This window comes from Leuciscus leuciscus (assembly GCF_965113295.1).
Source record: "Leuciscus leuciscus genome assembly, chromosome: 9".
NCBI lineage: Eukaryota > Metazoa > Chordata > Actinopteri > Cypriniformes > Leuciscidae > Leuciscus > Leuciscus leuciscus.
The window spans coordinates 29,749,757-29,769,996 of record NC_138733.1 but is presented as its reverse complement, the minus strand read 5'-3'; the positions used below and the strand labels follow the sequence as shown (position 1 = coordinate 29,769,996).

General features: G+C 38.4%; 1 protein-coding gene and 1 long non-coding RNA gene across 7 annotated transcripts in view; one reads left to right on the top strand and one right to left on the bottom strand.

Annotated features, from left to right (window-relative positions):
* The window catches only part of LOC309505519, a 259,401-nt gene that overhangs the window by 12,938 nt on the left and 226,223 nt on the right, over positions 1 to 20,240 (top strand). The window lies entirely within an intron of this gene.
* The window catches only part of LOC309505499 (uncharacterized protein), a 35,217-nt gene continuing 16,957 nt past the window's right edge, over positions 1,981 to 20,240 (bottom strand). For 3 of the 6 annotated variants that reach the window (XM_082178887.1, XM_082178886.1, XM_082178885.1), the window contains exons 2-14: positions 17,897 to 17,951; positions 17,587 to 17,639; positions 16,195 to 16,575; positions 13,838 to 14,125; positions 13,450 to 13,743; positions 9,914 to 9,946; positions 8,528 to 8,863; positions 8,125 to 8,421; positions 7,856 to 7,958; positions 6,835 to 6,897; positions 6,450 to 6,518; positions 6,227 to 6,242; positions 1,981 to 2,273 (exon numbers count right to left, since the gene is read on the bottom strand). In XM_082178887.1, the coding sequence (XP_082035013.1) occupies positions 2,115 to 2,273; positions 6,227 to 6,242; positions 6,450 to 6,518; positions 6,835 to 6,897; positions 7,856 to 7,958; positions 8,125 to 8,421; positions 8,528 to 8,863; positions 9,914 to 9,946; positions 13,450 to 13,743; positions 13,838 to 14,125; positions 16,195 to 16,575; positions 17,587 to 17,639; positions 17,897 to 17,931 (2,127 nt within the window). In that variant the 5' untranslated portion in view covers positions 17,932 to 17,951 and the 3' untranslated portion in view covers positions 1,981 to 2,114. Of the gene's footprint in view, positions 2,274 to 6,226; positions 6,243 to 6,449; positions 6,519 to 6,834; positions 6,898 to 7,855; positions 7,959 to 8,124; positions 8,422 to 8,527; positions 8,864 to 9,913; positions 9,947 to 13,449; positions 13,744 to 13,837; positions 14,126 to 16,194; positions 16,576 to 17,425; positions 17,457 to 17,586; positions 17,640 to 17,896; positions 18,712 to 20,240 lie in introns of those variants that run through there. The other 3 variants (XM_082178889.1, XM_082178884.1, XM_082178888.1) reach the window with 3 other exon arrangements.

Below are 20,240 nucleotides of genomic sequence, written 5' to 3'. Positions count from 1 at the left end.
TATATATATATATATATATATATATATATATATATTTTTTTTTTTTTTTTTTGTGCCATGTTTACTGATGGGCACTCATTTCCATATATATAGTTTGAGTTTGTTTTTAATTTATGCTAATTTTTCATTTGCCATGTTTGCTAATAGGCACTCTTTTCTGGAAACAGTTTTTTTTATCTATTATTAGTAGTAGTATTTATAGTAGTAGTATTAGTACATACCAATGCACTTGCATAGTGACATCACTCAAATATAGTATTTTGACATTCTGACAGAGGGTTTGTTTAAAGATCTTTATAATGCACTAGTGGTACATTTAAATACAAAGAAGAAAACATGTTACACAGCTAATTGTTAATTCTAAATATAAATGATTTATTTCACAATCACTGTACAAAGATTAATATTTCTGAGTACATTTGTTTTAATCACAATCTAATTCAGTAACACTATACTGTCAATACTGTTAATGATAGTGTAAATATTGTGAAACAAGTTTTCACTTATAAACAGCAACATAATTTACTGTTTACAGTACTGCATATTCTACAGATATACCAGTTTCATAATAAAATGCTCTTACAGTTGAATGAATTACTGTAGATGACCTTTGACCTCTGATTGGCCTCTTGTACACAAAGGCATTGACTGGTTCCTCTCCCTTCAGTCTATAGTAGTCTATCCTGCTCTATTCTGCAGCTCAGGCTCATTAGAAAAACTTACCTGTGGCAACATTTTTGCAAAACGCAAAATACGTTCCGTCATGCACATTTCATGACAGTTTTAAAGTAAAATGTCAAGTGAGTGGCGCTAAAAGCGTTTCGTTTTCCCGGAACAGATGAACGTGAATATGAAAACTTTTTATTACGTTGGAGTTTTTTCATCGCAGTTCTGAATTGAAATGTCCGGTGAGTGGTGCCAAAAGATGAATGCTCCATTTCTAAATAACGTACACCTACACTGAAGCCTAAACGCAATAGTGTTGACAAAAGCAAATGTGACATAAAACGCAATCGTAACCACGGCATTTTAGCTTGTTTTTGAATTCTTGTCTTCGAGCTTTTATCGTGACTCGTCTTTCATGGAATTCGTACCCAAGCTCTCCGCATCACAAGTATACTGTACCAGCTGAGCTACCGAGAAAGCTTGATATGTCAGTAAAACCAAACATATGGAGCGGATTAATGATGCAAACTCCAAAATATATTCGTTTACAAATCAGAGGTCTTCAATCCTGCTCCTGGAGGGCCACTGTCCTGCAAAGTTTAGTTCCAACCCTAATCAAACACACCTGAATCAGCTCATCAAGCTCTTCAGAATCGCTTGAGTATTTAAAGGCAGGTGTGCTGAAGCAGGTTGGAACTAAACTCTGCAGGACAGTGGCCCTCCAGGAGCAGGATTGAAGACCTCTATCATACACTATGGTAAAAAGTGTTTAAGGTTATAACATACAGTAATTGTGCAAGGTGCCACGTGAAAACAAGTCTTTATTCATCTATAATCTGCCCCTGTAATCATAATTGTGTGAGAAAACGATTAAAAGTGCTTGCTGTTTTACTGGAAACTGCAGTGTAAGTCTTGGTACGTATTTTGCGTTTTGCAAAAATTTTGCCGCTTGTATGTTTTTCCAATGAGCCTGTGTTGCAATCCTGAATACTTACAGACACACTTTGATTATCTTTTTTCAAACATAATTTAGATGGTGATACTTTTAGGAAATGTGATGTGAAAAAAAAAAAGTTTTTTTGTGCAAGCAGTGTCGGTTTGTGTAGAGAACTGTCTCTGTCTGCAACAGCAATTTAGCAGCTATGAAAAGTATTGACACCATCAAAACCAACCATGATCTTTGGTCTATTAATGACTGTGTAGCAAAACATGGCTCGCTCAGTAGAGACTACGCCACCCTGAAATAACGGGGAAATAACCAAAGAATCAAGCACACGAAAAAACGTCCCACTCAGAAGAGGCAACAGGCGTGAGTTTGCGTTTAAACAGACAATCTTTTATTAGAGAGAAAATGATTGACCATGCAATAAGTTTATTACCATAGATGAGCACCATTAACTTGTATTGGTCAAAAGAAAGAAAGTAAAGAAACAAAAAGAAATGACATTTCACCGCCGCTGCAGGGACTGAGGTTTCCTCTGTGAAGAGCAGGCTAGTATGGCTGCACACAGCACATAGAAAGAAATAGAGACACTGCAATAATAACCCATGTTATAGTGAAGCCTGTGCAGCACCAAACCAGCCTGCTTCAAGGGAATGCTCAGCTCCTGCAAGATGCAAAGAAAACAAAATGAAACACATTAGAAAGGAAATAAACCAAACGATACAAAATAAAGTAATAAAAGAAACACATTCAGAATCAATTTACTAAATAAACAAATATACCAAACAAAACCAATAAAAACAGTCCACAATAAAAAAAATTTTTTTTTTTTTTTTTAAAACCCCCACAAAACAGATAATGAAAGTAAAACAAACAAAAAGGAGGAACTTCATGCCCACTTGAGCATTAGACAAGACGATAACAGGTGTTGTGCCGAATTTCAACCCCCGCCAAATTATTACCCCCCTAGCATTGGTAGGTTGAGGATTAGTTGTGGGGGAGGGGTTAGGATTAGGCAATCAGTTACTGACTTCAACGAGGAGGGTAATAATTTGTCAGGGGGTCGAAATTCGGCACACCATCCAAAGCAACAGCGTGGCTCAAAGAGCGAGGGTTATGCCGAATTCACACTGCACAATTTTCAAAGTACTCAGGTCACTGTTCTTTTCACACGGCACGATTATCTGCGGTGCTGTGTGCACACTGAACGATGGATCGACGACAGGAGGTTTCGCACTGCATGATTTTATAAAAGAAAGCGTCGCCGATAAATTCAAATTCGCAGATATGCAGCGAAAAGGAAAAAACAAAACACAAAAAACAGATTATGCAGGAGGAAATGGTTGGGGAGACGAGAGCAAGGATTGTGTGTTCTGCAAAGAGAGTTGGCGGTAAATAAATCATTTTGCAATGTGCTGAAGCTGGTCAAGCTTAATGTGTGTGCTTAGTTTCTGTTTGATATAATTGTAAATAGGCCTATTCAAATACTTATATATTCTGGTCAATAACTCCTCCCCGAACATCCCGCTGCCCTGTGTCTTACTCTCTCATTGGCCTGTAGGTCATCGACGATGTAGTTTTCAGTCAGAACACATTCACACAGCAGGATTGTGAATTGCCGACAGATCCAGATATTTATATCTCACGGGCGTCGGTGACTCATCAGTGATTCTCTCAGATTGCATCTTTGATAATTCACACTGCGTGATTTTCACTCACGTGAACGAGCACCGATTTGCCCATGATTTCACAAAACCTGTCAGCGATCGAAAATTGGGCCTAAAATAGTTAAGTGTGAACTCTCACACTGGCTGTGTGGCTGTTCTCACTCAGCCTCGCCTTAACACGGGGAAGGAGGACTCCTACAGACAAATTATGTTTTATTAACAGAGTTCGGGAGGAACAAGTTCAAATTCAATCATCACGTCATTCCAACCAGCTGTCAACAATCAGTAATTAACATGTCTAGCCAATCAGCAAAATGAGTTGAGGCCTATATTTACACACATTTGACCACCTATGTTTCTTGACATAGGTGTTTTCAGCATCCCTCCACCACCCTGTCTCCTCACACTTGCCTGGTTACTTTCCTAACCAGAAATATGGGGAGGAAGTACTCTGGGTTCGGGCCAAATTCCGAGCTCGGAGCCCTCCCCTCGGACAGCGTGCCAAATACGCATACTACTTTGATCTGATTATCTGTAAGTGTGAACTCAGTTCACAAGACATGAAATCCTACAGCAAAAGGAAGGGAGAAAGCAATGTACTCACCTTATAGTTCAACAACGACAAGTGCACAAACACAACCACACACACAGTCTTATGTGTCTAACACACACACACACACACACACACACACACACACACACACACACACACACACACAAGTCATATGGTAGATCCTTTAGTTGATAAATCAGCAACAGCTGGTGCTCCAACCTGGTTTTTATGACACACCGATGGAAGCCCTAAAGGCAGGCCACACTAAAACGCATTGCAAGTTAAATCCAACCAAACTTCCCATTACATTGCAAACACAATGCATTAAAGCTTACTTGAACGTTAGCAGCACACCACAAACACGCACAGCCTTGATGGCCCAACATCACACTAAACAAGTAAAAAATCGTGTACTGTATCGCGTCACATGTTAAGCATGTGTGTGCAAAATAGTGATTGAACGGTTAATGCAACAGATACACTGTTAACTATTTGACTAAAACATAAAAATAACGAGCAATTCGCATTGCCAGCATCAGCATGAACAGATCATAGGGTGCCCTACATCCACATTCAGCTCTGGTGTGTGGATTATGGTTAAAACAAATATCTTGTAGGTATTTTTACATTTGAACCAGCTATTATGGCACACCCTAACTGCGCAAAGGACGCCAATCTTTCTGTAATCAATATTAAAAGGTAGCTAGCCAGTCAAAACTACACAGTCAATGCAAATCTACAGGTTAACAATAACTACGATTAGCAGAAGTGGCTTGAAATCTAACACATTATGAATGTGTTGAAATCTAACACATTATATTTAAAAAATACATTCGTGAAAAATAAGGTGGATAGCAATGACGGGAAAGGGCGGGCTTTCGACCATGACACACCCCAAGAGGCATAGACAACAGGCTTATATACTGTAGCGGAGCGATAGCTCATTTGTGATATGTTTTACACGTATCACAAACATATACATACTGGAACAAATGCTAATGAGTTACTTAGGGAACACATCAGATAGGGCTTGCATAGACTAGTCGAGTAGTCGATAGATCGACTACAACCACTATAGTCGACGCTGTCGGAAACAATCGACTACTCGAGCATCCATTAACCATAAATGAATTAAAAGTGGCGAACGTCACCAACAGACCAACAGACACCACACGTCAGATGTGTGGAAGTATTTCATCAAGGATGACAAAAATATTGTAATTGGCCACCTCTGCAAGAGGCCGTTCACACATTGCATCTAAAAACGTGTGGAAAGTGTGGCCGTGCCGCTGTCTCCTACAAGCACTTGCGCTCCCATGGCGTCTGTCGTTGCTATGCAACCATGAACTGCGCTCTCCATGATGATGACGAAGAAGTATCAGCAAAGGATTAATTGATTTCTAGCCCTTGCATTAGCTTTACTACTAGATATATTTCTGGAGATGAGAAACCCGCCTGGAAAAACTAGCGCACCACGTTGCTTCCATAATGAGCGCGCTCGCCGCGCGCCTACATTTGAAATAACGACCTTGAGCGCGAAAAAGACGCGATATGTGAACGGCCCCTAGAAGCAGACGTCTGAAATGAAAGGCAAGAACGGCTATTTATTTGGCTTTAGACTGTTACTTGAAAATTTGAAAATGAAATGTCATAATTATAATGTTTTGAGAGTTTACTTATGTAATTGTTGCATTAGGCTATGAATTAATAAATGTTTATTGATAAGATCTAGCTATTTCATGTCTTTTCATTTACAGTAGCATGAACCACGAGTAGTCGAGTAAATCGAGTATTGTTTTGATAAGAAATCAACTAGCAGAAATCAGTAGTCGTGCAACCCCTAACATCAGATGACATTGCTGATGATTTATATACATGTATATGATGCTTATGACTCATCCTGCACTTTTATGTGCTCTAGAATGAGAATGTTTCTCCCCCTTTTCATTCAAGCAAATAAATCATAGGTGCTGTATGACACTTTCTGATCCATTTTATATTTATTTATGGTTATGTTCTCAGACAAACGTGCTGGAAAGCATTGATAAATGACAGAGTAGAGCAGAGAAAACAGCATAAAAAAATCAATTAAGTCAATACATGCTATAGACTCAAAAACAGACAGTGATTATTTTTCTAAAAGTATACAATCTGCTTTATTTATTTATTAACACTGTGTTGAACCTTGTTTTGTACATTATCATCAGACATTGCCATACACGTTAAGATCTTCCAAGTTGGCGTATTCAGCCTCATAATCATTACCCTAAATTGAATAATTAAAAAAAGAAATTACACAAAGATCAGTCGATAACTTATTTCAGGGCAGCATTTGAAACCATAGAATTTGAATATTTTCCACAGTTAAAAAATGTTAGAAATAAATAATATACTCACTGAGGATTTTGGCTCACTGAGGTGCATGGTGAAAAGGAAAAGAAGAAGAACAAAATCACTCATAGCCTATCTGTATTTATCATGGCAACTGGAGTAAAAGGAATCTTGAAGTGGCACAGGAACTTTTATTATGACAGTCTGCTCATAGACAGAATAGTATTATTTTGCTGTGCACCATGCTGTATTAGTGGTTTAGACCTTGGAAGACACAAGTGCACTGTACCTCTTTGGTGATGGCATATGAGGTTTGGAGAAAGGCTCGTTTTCTGACACTATATATGTGTTGTTTGGCCTGTGAAGAGAGAAGTGTCATCAGTGAGTGATGTGTAGAAGCAAGAATGTGTGAGGCTGTGAATTCTATGAAGATGTTTTTTTCTATGTAATTGTTCAGAAAATAGGGTCCAAATGCTATGTCTGTTGATAGATGTGATATTAAAATAGTTGGATTACAAACATGACAAGTTTGTGCTTAGTTTACTTTTGCAAAGTTATAATTAGACTTTCAACCTGCCATTTTCCAATGTACCAGTAGATAGGACTAGTTGTACTGGAAACAAAGACCAAGGCTATTTTATGATTTTCTTTTAAACTTTTTACATTGTACTTGCCTGACATCACTCCTGTTTCCCCTGTTATTCAAAGCTGCTCCTCCTTCAGGCATATTAAAAGGACTGGGAGAAAAAAATAATAATTGTAGTCTTAAGACCAAATACAAAGATACAAAGGTAAGTTTAGTTAAAAAAAGAAAAGAAAAAAGAAACCTCCAACCTTGAGACTCAGAGAATTAATATTTGACCAGCACTGTCTCAAGACTATCTAACCCAAATTTGGGGATAATCTGATAAATGCTCTAGGATGAGTCAAGTGTTAAAGGGGATAGTTCACCAAAAAATGAAAATTCGCCCATGATTTACTCTCCCTCAAGTTATTCTTGGTGTATATGACTTTCTCCTTTCAGACGAATAAAATCAGAGTTATATTAAAAAATGTCCTGGCTCTTCCAAGCTTTATAATAGCAGTGAATGGCTGTTTCTGTTTTGATGTTCATAAAAGTCCATCTATCCATCATAAAAGTGCTCCACTCGGCTCTGGGGGGTTAATAAAGGCCTTCTGAAGTGAAGCGATGCGTTTGTGTAAAAAAATATCCACATTTAAAACTTTACAAACTGTAATCTCTAACTTCCGCTAACTGTCGTACGCATGTTCATGAGAGACTGGTGTTCCAGCGTATAAGTTTGTAAAGTTTTAAATATGGATATTTTTCTTACACAAACGCATCGCTCCCAGAGCCGAGTGGAGCATTTTGTTTTTGATGGATAAATGCACCTTTATAGACAGAAACAGCCATTCACTGCCATTATAAAGCCTGGAAGAGCCAGGACATGTTTGAATATAACTCTGAATGTATTCGTCTGAAAGAAGAATGTCGTATACAACTAGGATGACTTGAGGGTAAGTCATGGGCTAATTTTAATTTTTGGGTGAACTATCCCTTTAAGAAAAAGAGAAAATTTAAGTTGCAAGCAGAAACAGTGATATTTTGAGCTCCAGATGGCACTAGTCGGTTTGAGATAGAGACCTCAAAATACAGATATTCTGAAGGATGAGTATAAGAAAAAACATCCAAACCTGTGTCGCCTTTTATATATGCAAACTCCAGCAAGTAAGCAAACGAGGATGAACACAAGTGAAGAAGCAATGGCATAAGGCTCAAATCCAACCCCTTGAATCCCTATGATAATATTATTGAATAATTAATAGTCACATCTCTCACAAATCATACATTTCAGGTTATTTTAGACCACTCATAATAATAATCAGACCAATGCAAAAAGAAAATCTCATGAACACAAATCCGCCAAAATATCTTGAATGTAACTGTATCAGTCGATACTCACTCTTAACACTCAGGATGGCAGTGTGGTTCTGTGTTTTACCACCCCAAAAGTTGGCACTACAGACAATTTCATCTTTCTCTTCATATCCAGTTGGAATGAAGGTCACATCGGACACTGTTTCCCAGACGCCTCCACCCATGTGATTGTGGCTGATAGTTTCTCGGGCTGTTGGGACGCTCCAGCTGATATTGGGAGGGTGAGAGGAGCATGTGTGGTTGACTGAGCATTTGACGGTGATGCATGTCCCGGGATCGATGTCTTCAGGGAGGGATGACATCACAGGTTTGTCAGGAGAAGCTTTTTAACAAGAAACACAAAGATGTTATATTAGTTCTGGGAGGTGATGAATGAATTACACTTGGTGTAAATGCAACTTTTTACAAGTATAAGTACAAATCCTCACCCTGCATTATAATGAACACACAGCTGTTGTTGAAACTGTATTTCTTGTTTTCTTTTTCTGCTCTGAAGCAGAATGTCCCGTTGTCATGAGTTTGCACATCATCCATCTCCATAGTACAGTTCTGTTCATCCGGGTTTCCCAGGAGCCTTGTGCGGCCTTTGAAGTTGTCTAAGATGTTGCCCTTATTAGTGTGGAACATGTAGCCATCTGTTTTGGTGACCCAAAGAAACTGGAGGCCGGTGACATATTCCTTTTCCATCTTGAAACTGCACGGTATTACCACACAGGAACGAGTCAACGCTGTGATCCTGAGTATCACGTCCGCCTGGTTTTGGGCTAAAATGACATATGATCCCATATAATTAATGAGTTAATTAATGGGATTAATCGACATTACAGAACTGAAAGTATTATTGTTTATTAATAATTATGAGCGCAGAACAATAGTATAAATATGAGAGTAGCGTAAGGTCGTGGGTCCACCAAAGCCAGCATCTTTTTTTAATTGTTTTAAATGGGAGCGCCGCATATTTAAAAATGCCAGCAGTGTGACATGGTGCTGAGCGTCTATAGGCTTTATGCCGAACGACACATGAACAAACAGGACAACTGGTCTCATAGCATCTCCTTACTGGAAAAAGTGTTAACAGCAGTACTAACTGAGAGCGATATCAATAGACTTTTAAGGTAATCAGCTAACCTAGCTAGTTCTTTTTATGATTGTTTTTTATGTGATATAAATATTTAAATGTTATTGAGAAGAAGATAATTTTTTTTAGCTATCAATCTGCATTATGCTCATATTTGCTCACTCGTTTGAAGGTATCTTCTAATCTGTTTTACAGAATACAAAAGTTTGTTGCGCACATCCCCCATTTCACACTGAACGCTTGCCGATTTTTTCTGCCGTTGTGCCAAATTCTGTGACCCACTGGAATAAGTGACCTTAGTAGGCACTGTATTTGAGCTAATCCCACCTGCTCCTAATCCCAATCCTAACCCTACCATCACTACAGCACCTTCTAGGGTCACTTAATGAATTCTGAATTCTGCACTGGGCGCCAAGAGTTGAAAAATTTTCAACTTTGGGTAAAGCACAGCGCTCATCACTGTCACTTTTTACCCAGCCATCCAGTCACAGTGGAGGAAGGGCAGGACAAATACAGCACGACCAACCATCACATCTTGCTTGTTCAGTGGCAACAGACGACAACAACAAGCAAAACAATGGAACAAATAATTTAAATCAGATAACACTTCTGTGAACATTCCGGGTCATAGCACCAAAGTTTCTCAACTGAATAAAACGCTGCACCACTGAAGTGCTCTCAAGCGCCCGCAGCAACTTTGGTGGACACACGGCCTAAGAAGGAAAAATCCACATACTTTCATTCAGGATCTGGACTGGTTTCTGATACTCTGTAAAAGAATGAGTAGAAAACAATAAGTACAAACATTTTAGGCTGCTTTATTTATGGTTGGTTTTGGCGTTAGTGAAGTGTCACATTTGAGCCTTAGGCTAAAAACATATTAGTATTGAATGCAGTAACAAGCCTCAATACTCAAGGGGGGTACTGTGGTGCCGTATACGCCAAAGTGACCACATCCGAAACCCAGTGAGATATGGTCTGTTTGGAAGCAGTGGAACCCCGGTTGCGACCTCCAAAAGCAGACAAAAGGTTGATCAGATTTATATCACTGGCCTGCAGTGGACGTAAACCCTAACAGCCCTGACTGGACATGACACCAAGGCACCTAAGGGACATTATCCGGCTTAGGGTGCAGTATCTCCTTGACCAGTCCAGGGGCAAAATACAGGCAGGTGGATGTGATGGACAAGGTATGCAAGTCTCCTAGCCATTTTAATGCGGTAATAGCAATCAGCAAAGCCACCTTGAGGGTAAGAAGCTTCACAGAGGCTCACAAAGTGAGCATCTAACGACCCTTTCAATACAATAGATCTGCAGTGGTCCAATACAATGGTCTATGGACAGGTCTCAGCCATCTAGCACCACACAAGAAACAGGACACCAGGGGCCTCATTTATAAACGTTGCGTACGCACAAAAGAAGGCGTACGCCGCTCTCTACGCAATAATTGGTATTTATAAAAAGCAAACTTGACGGGAAAATGTGCGGTCCTTCACGCAAGCTCTGACCCAGGCGTACGCACAAAAACGGGTGAAATGAGAAATGGCGACACCGTCGGCAGACGGAAGAAACACGTGAAAGTGTGTGAAAGTGTGTGAAACTTTAGACCGTTGTGTAAAAAAAATGACAATACTGCCTCTCATAAATAACATGAAGACTTTACAAAGCAAGTCTTACAATTAACAGCCTACACGAACACCCGTTTGATCGATCAAAGTGTAAAACAAACAAAATCAAACGAAAATTACAACAGAAATGCTAATTAACACATATTTGCAAAAAGAAAAGTGAAATATGTTCTGCAATAATATTGGCATGTTGTGCAATTCATCCTCATAAATAATATAGTAAACAGAACGAAATAATGTACAAAACTGATATTCTCGTCAATGTGTCCATCTGGCGGAGCAGATAGATGCAATTAGATAGATAGATAATTAGGGAGATATATAGATAGATAAATAGATAGATGTATTAATTGTCCACTGGGGAAAGTTGTTTTCATAGTAAAACATTTCTTCATCAGCTACGGAATCATGGTATTCATGCATATGCCTTTAGTTTGTTTTATTTTTGATAAAATAACGTATGACGTATGCCTCAACTCTGGCGATGCACTAGACGCTTTTTTGCCTCAACTTTGATGTCCGACCATTTCTTCTTTATTTCGGCCACGGTCGAGGTTGTGAGGCTGCAGCATTTACGCCGTCTGCAACCTTTTGCCACTCAAGTGCCTTTTTGGCATTAGTAATGCCCACACTGTGCCCTCCAAACAACATTTTACTCCTCTTTTCCACCTCGCCAACGATAACTTCTACTTCACATTGAGTGAAGTTACGTTTTTTTTTTGATTTCCTCTCTGTGTTTGCCATAGGGTGACCAGATGAGATTGGCTGAAATTCGGGACGGGGGGGGGGGGCTTCTATGATATTAGACTGCGTAGCCTATAATAAAAGATAATGAATTTCAAACCTGAACCAAACATATTTTTATTCAAAGATCAACCGTCTGTCATTATTCTTTAGTCTGCCACAAAAAAAAAAAACACATTAAAATCATGAACTCAAATGACATTGTGAAAAGAAAAAAAAACAATGACTGTTGTAAGTAACAGTGCGTAAATCAGACCTTTCAGTATAGCCTAACGCTAATAAGCTTAAACGAAACGAGATAATTGTGTAGTGAAGTATTTGTTTGCAGTGCCGCGAACAATCAATCACAATCAATCACTCCTTTACGCGTGCAGCAGTGACTGTCCTCGCGGCTGCAGCAACTTGCGCTCTAATAATAGGCAAAATAGGCTACAGAATATTTCGTTCTGTATTGACAGGTGCAATATTAGAAAATCGATCATATTTTTTTATTATTACATTTATATCTGCATTTATGTAAAAACTTAAACTTTCAAACATCAAAAATATCATTTATTAATATGTTTTCATGTCAAAATCACATACAAACATATTTTCCTATTCTATTTTGCCTTGCGTGTTGCGTGAAAAATAGGCGTCGGTTCTATTTCTAGCATGCACGCGTTTTCCGCGCGGCTCGAGGCGTGCCTGCGACGCGCGTGTCACGCAGGCAGTGTGCAAGCTCTAACGGACGAGTTAACCTGTTAACAGGGGAGCCGAAATAAAAACGGACACACCACGCAGCCAGTGTGTCGCCGGCCTCAACCTCCGCAGACAGTTTTTAATGTTTATCAGACAATAACTACTCAAGATTTTGCTTTAGTATAATTTTCGGGACAATTAGGGCCAGATTCGGGATTCGGGACAACAGTTTAGATTTCGGGACTGTCCCGAATTTTTCGGGACGTCTGGTCACCCTAGTTTGCCATGATTTCGCAATCAATGAATATTAACTTGTGGGCGTTTCACGGACTATTTATGGGCATCTACGGGCGTGACATGAAGCCGCAAAAGCTGCGCTACATTTAGAATTGATTGTGATTTATTAAGGGAAAACTGCGTAGGATGTGCGTGCGCACGGTTTTATAAATCCGAATATTTCTGTGCGTACGCACGTCCTATGTTTCATCCGTACGCCACTTCTGACGCAAATCCTACGCAAAGTTTTATAAATGAGGCCCCAGGACATGTTTCTCCACTGAAACCCCTTTAATTTGGTTGTGGCCAGATGAAATAACAGCCATATAAACCTTAAGGGTTGCGGGTGTCAGCTGAGAGATAATCTTGAAGAAACTCCAGTTCTGAACCAACTGGGCAATCAAGCTAGGCTAAGATGGCATTGCTCACGCATGATGAGAAAAGATACCATACAGCTTTCTAATAGAGGAAGCCCTAGCCTTTAGGATGGTATTAATAACAGACCAGAATCTATGAACTGGATCTCTGGTTGGGGGTGAAAGATTGTCCCCCGAGCCTGGGACAGAAGGTCCCTACTGGTTGTAATCTCCCATGGAGAGCCTCTCCCACAGAACTCCCTATTTATTTAAATGAGGAAATACAGAAATCTCAAAACCTTCCGGACAAATTAACATTTAAATAATATATTTCAAGTCTGCAATACAATCTGACATGAAATCTAATAAATGTTGTTTCTTATGATAAAAAAAAAACAGTGTATACACATAATTCTGTGAACCATTCAACTCAGATCAAGCACTGTTTGTGCAAACTTTACAACAAGGCATAATTTGAAATATCTTTAGTTATCACGTTTATTAAATAAAAAAAGATAAGATACCACTATAATAAAGAGACATGGAGAGATCACCTACATCATTCATGATGCTGATAAATTACTCACGTTGTACACGTAAAGCAACAGAGGTTTCAGCGTTTCCTCCAGAAAATGTTGCAGTGCAAATCAATTTCTTCCCATGGTCGTCTTTTGAACCCAGAAAGGTTATGGTGGAATAGGTGACCTGATTTAAACCAGAGAGTGTTTTGCTCCCCGTTGAGACCTGCATGTTCTCATAGTTCCATGTGATGGTTGGAGTCTCTCTCTGGCAGGAGTGATAGACGGAACAAGTGAAGTTCTTTGCGACGCCCTCTGTGACATCTGCCACTACAGGCTCAATCGTCATTTTATCATGAACACCTGGAATTTAAATTGAGATCTTGATATAGGTTCAAATGCGACATTTAAACTTATCATTAATAACACACAAAGCAGTTTATGTGTGTTTACTCACATTTGGCACTTTTGTCTTTTGTAGCTGTCACTGTTTTGCCACCATAATATGTTACAGAACACCTAACAGTCAAATTTTCTGCTTTTACGACACCTGTGCGTTTCAGAGTGATTTTCCACAAGCCGTCTTTAATCTGCTCCTCCTTTATTTGGTCATTACCTTCAGTACCGTTCAGAATGAAGTTTGGTTTGCTGAATGGACACGTGTGGAAAGTCGAACATATTACTGTAATGTTGTCACCCGTCCTTTCACCTCCATAAATATTGATGCTCGGCTGCTGTGGACTTGCTATAATTCACAGACACATTATACTTAGTACTGTACATACATTTTTATATACTATATGTAATACAGTAGCTCCAAAATGTAATTGGACACTTAAAATGTCTGAATTTCATTGCATTAGATAAAAGCAGAGTGGCCTCTGCAAACAAATGATAGAGTGTTTTTTTTTTTTGTTGTTGTTTTTTTTTTAACTAACTTTGTAACCTTTTTTGAGGCACTTTTTTTTTTCTTTTTTTTTTACAAACTTGGGTCATTTTTTGAAGATGTATGAAGTCAGTTCCTCTCATGTCATGTCAGCAGTATAACCAACAGTATGGCTGCACGATAGCAAATTATCAAAATGATAATATTCACAATTATTTTACTAAAAATAATAATGACTATTAATCACAATTATTTGTTAATTATAGAGGCATGGTTTATTTGACCTCATCTGGCAAACAGCAAAAATATTTGTGTGAAAGAAAACAGACTGGCTGTGTTAGTTTCATTTGAGCAAAATATGGCAGTGGAAATTGCCTACTTACATGTTTGCCTGTGCTTTCAGATCAATAACACTTTTTTCTCAGAAAGAGTATGTGCGCCGTGGTTGGGAGGATTAAGTCAAACGCTGGGCAGAAAATCTATCCATTAAAAACCAAAGCTCAGATTGGGGGATTTAAACTATTGACATCTGGCAACCGCAAGCATGAAAGCTTTGAGTAATTTTACCAATGCAAGAAAATGCAAGTGTCAAATGAAAATGAAAGCTTTCAGAATAAATAACCAGCAGGCAAATATTGCAGACAATTATGCCTAAAATTTATTGTGCAGCCCTTAACCACCAGTGTAGTTCATCATATATTAACATAATAAACAATATGAAAGTTTGCAAAGATTGCCTATTGAGAATCTCCATAGCTGTTAGTCTTCCTCACCAGCAGGTGGTGCACGCGAGTGTTGACGAAGACTAGAGCGACAGGTGAGAGAGTCATTCATTCATAAAAACGGATTTACAGAAATGGAGCAAGCGGTAAGTATTTCTGATGATATTTCTGATGATTAGGGGCAGTAATATATATATATATATATATATTATATATAGTTAATAGTTTTGCACAAAGCAGCTTTTCTTGTAAGCAGCTTTCTCTACCGTGAACGAGATTATAATGTTATTCCCCGATGCTGATGTACAGATAAAACGCTAATTCTGACGTAGTGGACATATATTTCTCTCTGTTGTTTTGTTTTCTTAATTTTATATCGCAGCACTGTGCTGCAGAACTGGAGATTCCCTCAATATGTCATTATCCAGGATTCCCCTGCCGTCAGGACACTTAACCTTAATGGTTACTAATGCAGTGATATAAAAGACCAAACTCGCACCTTATTGGGGATGTAGGCTATACTAGATTGAAACAGGCAAGCGGACTCAGAATAAGAACGTAACACGCAAAGTTTCACGCTAAGCGATTCCCGCTGAAATACTGGCGTAAAATTGGCTTTACACTAGATATTCGCACATTTAGGGACTGTCTCTAAAGTTGCATATGACATTGGTACACACGTTTCTAACTTCAATAGCATTTGAAGAGAATGACTTACAGTCATAAAACCAACTGTACTTCCATAGACAACCAGGAAGTGTTCAAGACCTTTTGTCTTTATTTTGAACAAAATATCTATTGCCTTAACTAAGTGTTTGATTGATATTGTTTATTTAAAAAAAACAAAAAACATACAAAGACATGTACAAATGTCTTGAGTATATAGCCTACTTATTGGGGCAAATTGTCTGGCCTTTATTTTTAAATGTTATTTTAACAAATAAACTGATTAGAAGAAAGTTCATTTGGGAGAAGCATTTTTTTGTGTCTGTTGTTTTTTAAAGTTGTAAATAAAACAGATTATTGGAGCATGTTTTACAATATTTTTTCTACTTCAAAATTTCATGTTAAATGCAATGTGTTTCTTCCTCGTAATTGTTTGTGAAAGTTACAAGCCATTTCCAAGTCAAATTATAATTTTTTTCAGTGCAGTTGGACAATCCCAGATAACAGTGAAAGAATATTATTCCAAGAATATTTACATACCGTCGACAAGGACTGTAGAGGTGACATCATAAAATCTGTAGGTGCGATAACCAATGTTTTCAGGGTCAATCCAGGCATACAATTTCTCTCCATTGTGGGACTGTTCCAGGTTTTTGATCAACAGACTGCAATCCCTACTTGAGTTCACATATAAATCAGTTTTTCCTCTAAACTTCTCAATGACATAATGTGGATACCATGGATCATAAACTAAAGGATAACCTCTAGAGACCCACTGATACCACACAACTCTACGTGGGTTTGTGGGTGGATACGATGTGTAAGAGAAAGAACATGGTATAACCAGACAGGAACCTTGGAGGCCATGAATGTCTTTCGGCATTTTCACTTCCCATGCTAAAGTATCAAACAGCAGAACACCTGTGGGAAAAAAAGTTGAAGAACATTATTGCTGAGTTGAAGATTAAGCAAACGTAAAAAAAATTAAATAAAATAAAATCTTTATGGTTTTCCACCAACATATTTTCTGCTTTCAATCACAGAAGTAATAGAAATATGTTATTCACTGGTGAAAAATGACGTGACTGGTGAAGATTTTCCATGGACAGCACAGCACGCAGATAGAATTAATTGATAATTACAAATTAATCACATTGATCAACACTGATTATCTATTTTATTGATTAGTTATTGCAGTTGTTGTGGAATCACCACCAATCAGTAAAGCGAGACACAGTTGATGTTGAGTACACCCAATCACTCCGTATACTGTATATGACAACTCACAGATACCTACATAACCAGCTGCTTTTTTCTTCTGGCTTTGCTTTTCGCTTGGCTGCCCCTCAAATATGCTTGCATCTTGGTGTTATCATAAAAAGTTAGTAAATTAAAATGCACCACTGACTGGCGAATGGCCATTAGATATACCTTTAAATTATGTGAGGTTTATGCATGTTTTTTGCTTGGATAGAGGCAGATTTGTTTGTTGTATCATATCGCGTCATACATTTAGAGGGTGGGGACCACTTTGAACCCTTTTTACAATGCCATGAACACAACTTAATTCTGTTTAGTTAAATATAGGTTGCAGATTTGTGGAAATTAAACAACCTTCTCTTTTACTCAAGTAGGCAAATCTGATAGTATTGGTCTGACTATAATATTTTAATAGACTATATAAACTGTATGGTGTGCAACCATTAAAATGACCAAGAAGCAGCACAAGAAAAGACAACAGAAATCCTCAGAGATAAAGATACTGAATTACCTGACCTAAGGTGACCTAGAGTGCTCCTGACCTAAGGTGACCTAGAGTGCTCCTGACCTAAGGTCATAACATAAAAAAAAATCTACTTTGAAATATATGCATGCTGTACACACTTATTAATTGAACCTACTGTATGAAAAAGAGAAAAAAGAAATCTATACCTTGTAAAAGCAAATGAACAAGCAGAGGTCCCATCATGTTTCCTGGGTTTGCCCTTAGGTGAAATAAAAACAACTGTTGTTTTACATATACAAAAATAAAAATAAATAAAAATAAAGTGAAGACAGTTCTAAAGAATGGAAATGTTATCCAATGGATTATCTGTTGCGCACATTCTAAAGTTATTTGGAATTGTGGATTCAAATGTTTGGAAATTGAAACATTAAGACTTATCATAAAGTATCGTAAAATCACTTTGAAATGTTAAATCTAAGTATTATACCCTTATCTTTTTTTTTTTTTCATTCTTACCTTCTTAATGCAGTTTGATTTGCAATGGTCACCATGTACTACAAAATGCAAGAAACTGTGAGAAAAAGACAAAATGTTGTTTGTAAGAAAGATCCAGTAAGAGAAAGTGCGAACTGTACCCTTATACTCTTCATTAGTGAAACTGCTGAGCGGGTAACAGATCGAGAGATGTGTGACTTTCTTCCAAATAAGGCTGTTTGCTTACTGTGCTATTTGTTTGAGGCTGAAATGTTAGCATTGCTGATAGACTTATCCAGTAAGAAATCTTCTAAATCCTATCAATTGTTTTCTTTAAGAAATTTAAATTAATTTAGTGTTATTTTTTTCATTAAAGAAACATCATTATTTTTGAAAATTCAACACATTGAACTGCAGCCTACTGTACAACTGCAGAACACTTTGTATAAAAAAATAAAAATAAAAATGTAAAAAAATTTTTGGATTATGACAACTTTTTTGGTGATGGCCATGAGAGCAGCTGCACATTTGCTGATGGATATCAGTGTTGGCTCCCACCCACCCATATAGGCTGCTGTCACTTTAAGACCTCATGCATGGATCCAATATCAACATTAATTTGATTTCTTTCTCAACTATTTACGTTCACTTAAAGAAAGAGTAGGCACTTTAAGAGTCTGACAATAGCATACTAGCTTTGAAAACATAGATCCCACCCTCCCTTCAGAATGATTTCCAAAGCCATGCCTCTTACAAATCAGATGAACGCGTCACATACAGCCAGAGCAGAGTTTGAAAACCCTCACAAGAGACGGCGTCAATATACCCCGCATTTTAAAGCACATAATATTACAATAATAATGAACATGAACAACTTAAAGAGCTCTGACTTACTACCTCACTGCTGCAGTTTATTTTCGGCATTGATAGTGTTGCCATAGAAATGCAGAATGCACATCTGAGGACATGAACAGCTCCAGGTAGAACGTCATAGGTTGCGATCTCTTAATTATGGTCATTTCGACATGATTTCAATGCAGTTATGCAGCATTAGTTTGTCGTTTTGGTTTAGGAGGAAATACCTAGTTCTGGCATGAAACTCTAGATGGCGCAGGCTGATAGTGTCCTTTTGGTAGAGATCACATCAATCACATCAAATACTGCTAGTGTTGCTGTTAGCAGTCTCCAACACGGTTTCAGAAAGCATCTGGAATTAAAATCTAAGATGAGTGAACAATCTTTTACTCCATATCTCTGCGCATATTGCATGTTTTGCTTATTAAATGAGCAATCAGAACAGTTTAATCTAACCGTTATGTTTAACAGTCTTGTGGCATGATTTACAAAGCGTATAAGCTGCAGTATTTACACAAGTGAGTTCATGCACAGTAGCAGCAATTGTTCTATTGTATGTAATTGCTGTGAGGATATGCTGTCTAAGCAACGGATATGAGAAAAGGTTAAAGTAAAATAAGCATTTGCGCTTTCAACAGAATTACCATGTTTAGCTGCATAACTCTGACACGTTAGTTTTTTTTTTTCAAGGGCAATGTTTTCATTAGCTATGCTAATGTATGCAGTTGATTTCAGCTGAACACAGCTGTTTTTTAAGGGCGTTTTTCCACTGGGTTCGTTTGCTGCGGTCCGAACCCGAGTGCGCTAGTTCCCGGCGCCTCCCGCAGCGTTGGTCTGGTTTCACACTCAATTAATTGTATCGAACCCAGGTGCGTTTGCAGTGATCTTACGTCATCGCAAACGCAATCAAACAATGATATCGACAGTGATACGCATGCGCGGGATACTATACTTCCTGAACAAGCGCGCACCCGAGTCCGTGTTGCTTGCACATTAACGCGAACCGCACCACGGTTCGGGAGCAACCGAGCTCAGACCACCTCCTCCAGCTAGTCTCGGGTTCGGTACTCTAGTGCGCACCCGGGTCCGATGACAGCGTTCACATTAACGATTTTTCATGCGAACCGTGCCCCGGTCCGCACTAAACTGCCAGTGTGAAAGCGCCCTAAGTATAACGTTATTCTCATGATGTCTGAAAATAAGTCATGAAGGAAAATTGACAGCTCATCCAGTCAAACTGAGGATCAGCTTTATTTGCAGGGCAACCTTATGATTTGAAATGATTAGTTTCAGCCTTTTTGAATGGAAGTTCCCCCAAAACCGAAAGGGCCACCCATAATTCAAAATGCTGTAAGGTCGTCAGGAATAAGGTGGATATACACTCAAGGGGAGATTGGCGAACAAGACACACCTGGGAACAATCATGAACTAATCAACAAGATAAACTACAAAGGACTACAAAACTTGCCACAGACCAGAAAATAACAGAAGTCTACACAAGACAGGAATCATGACAGATGTCAGTGATACA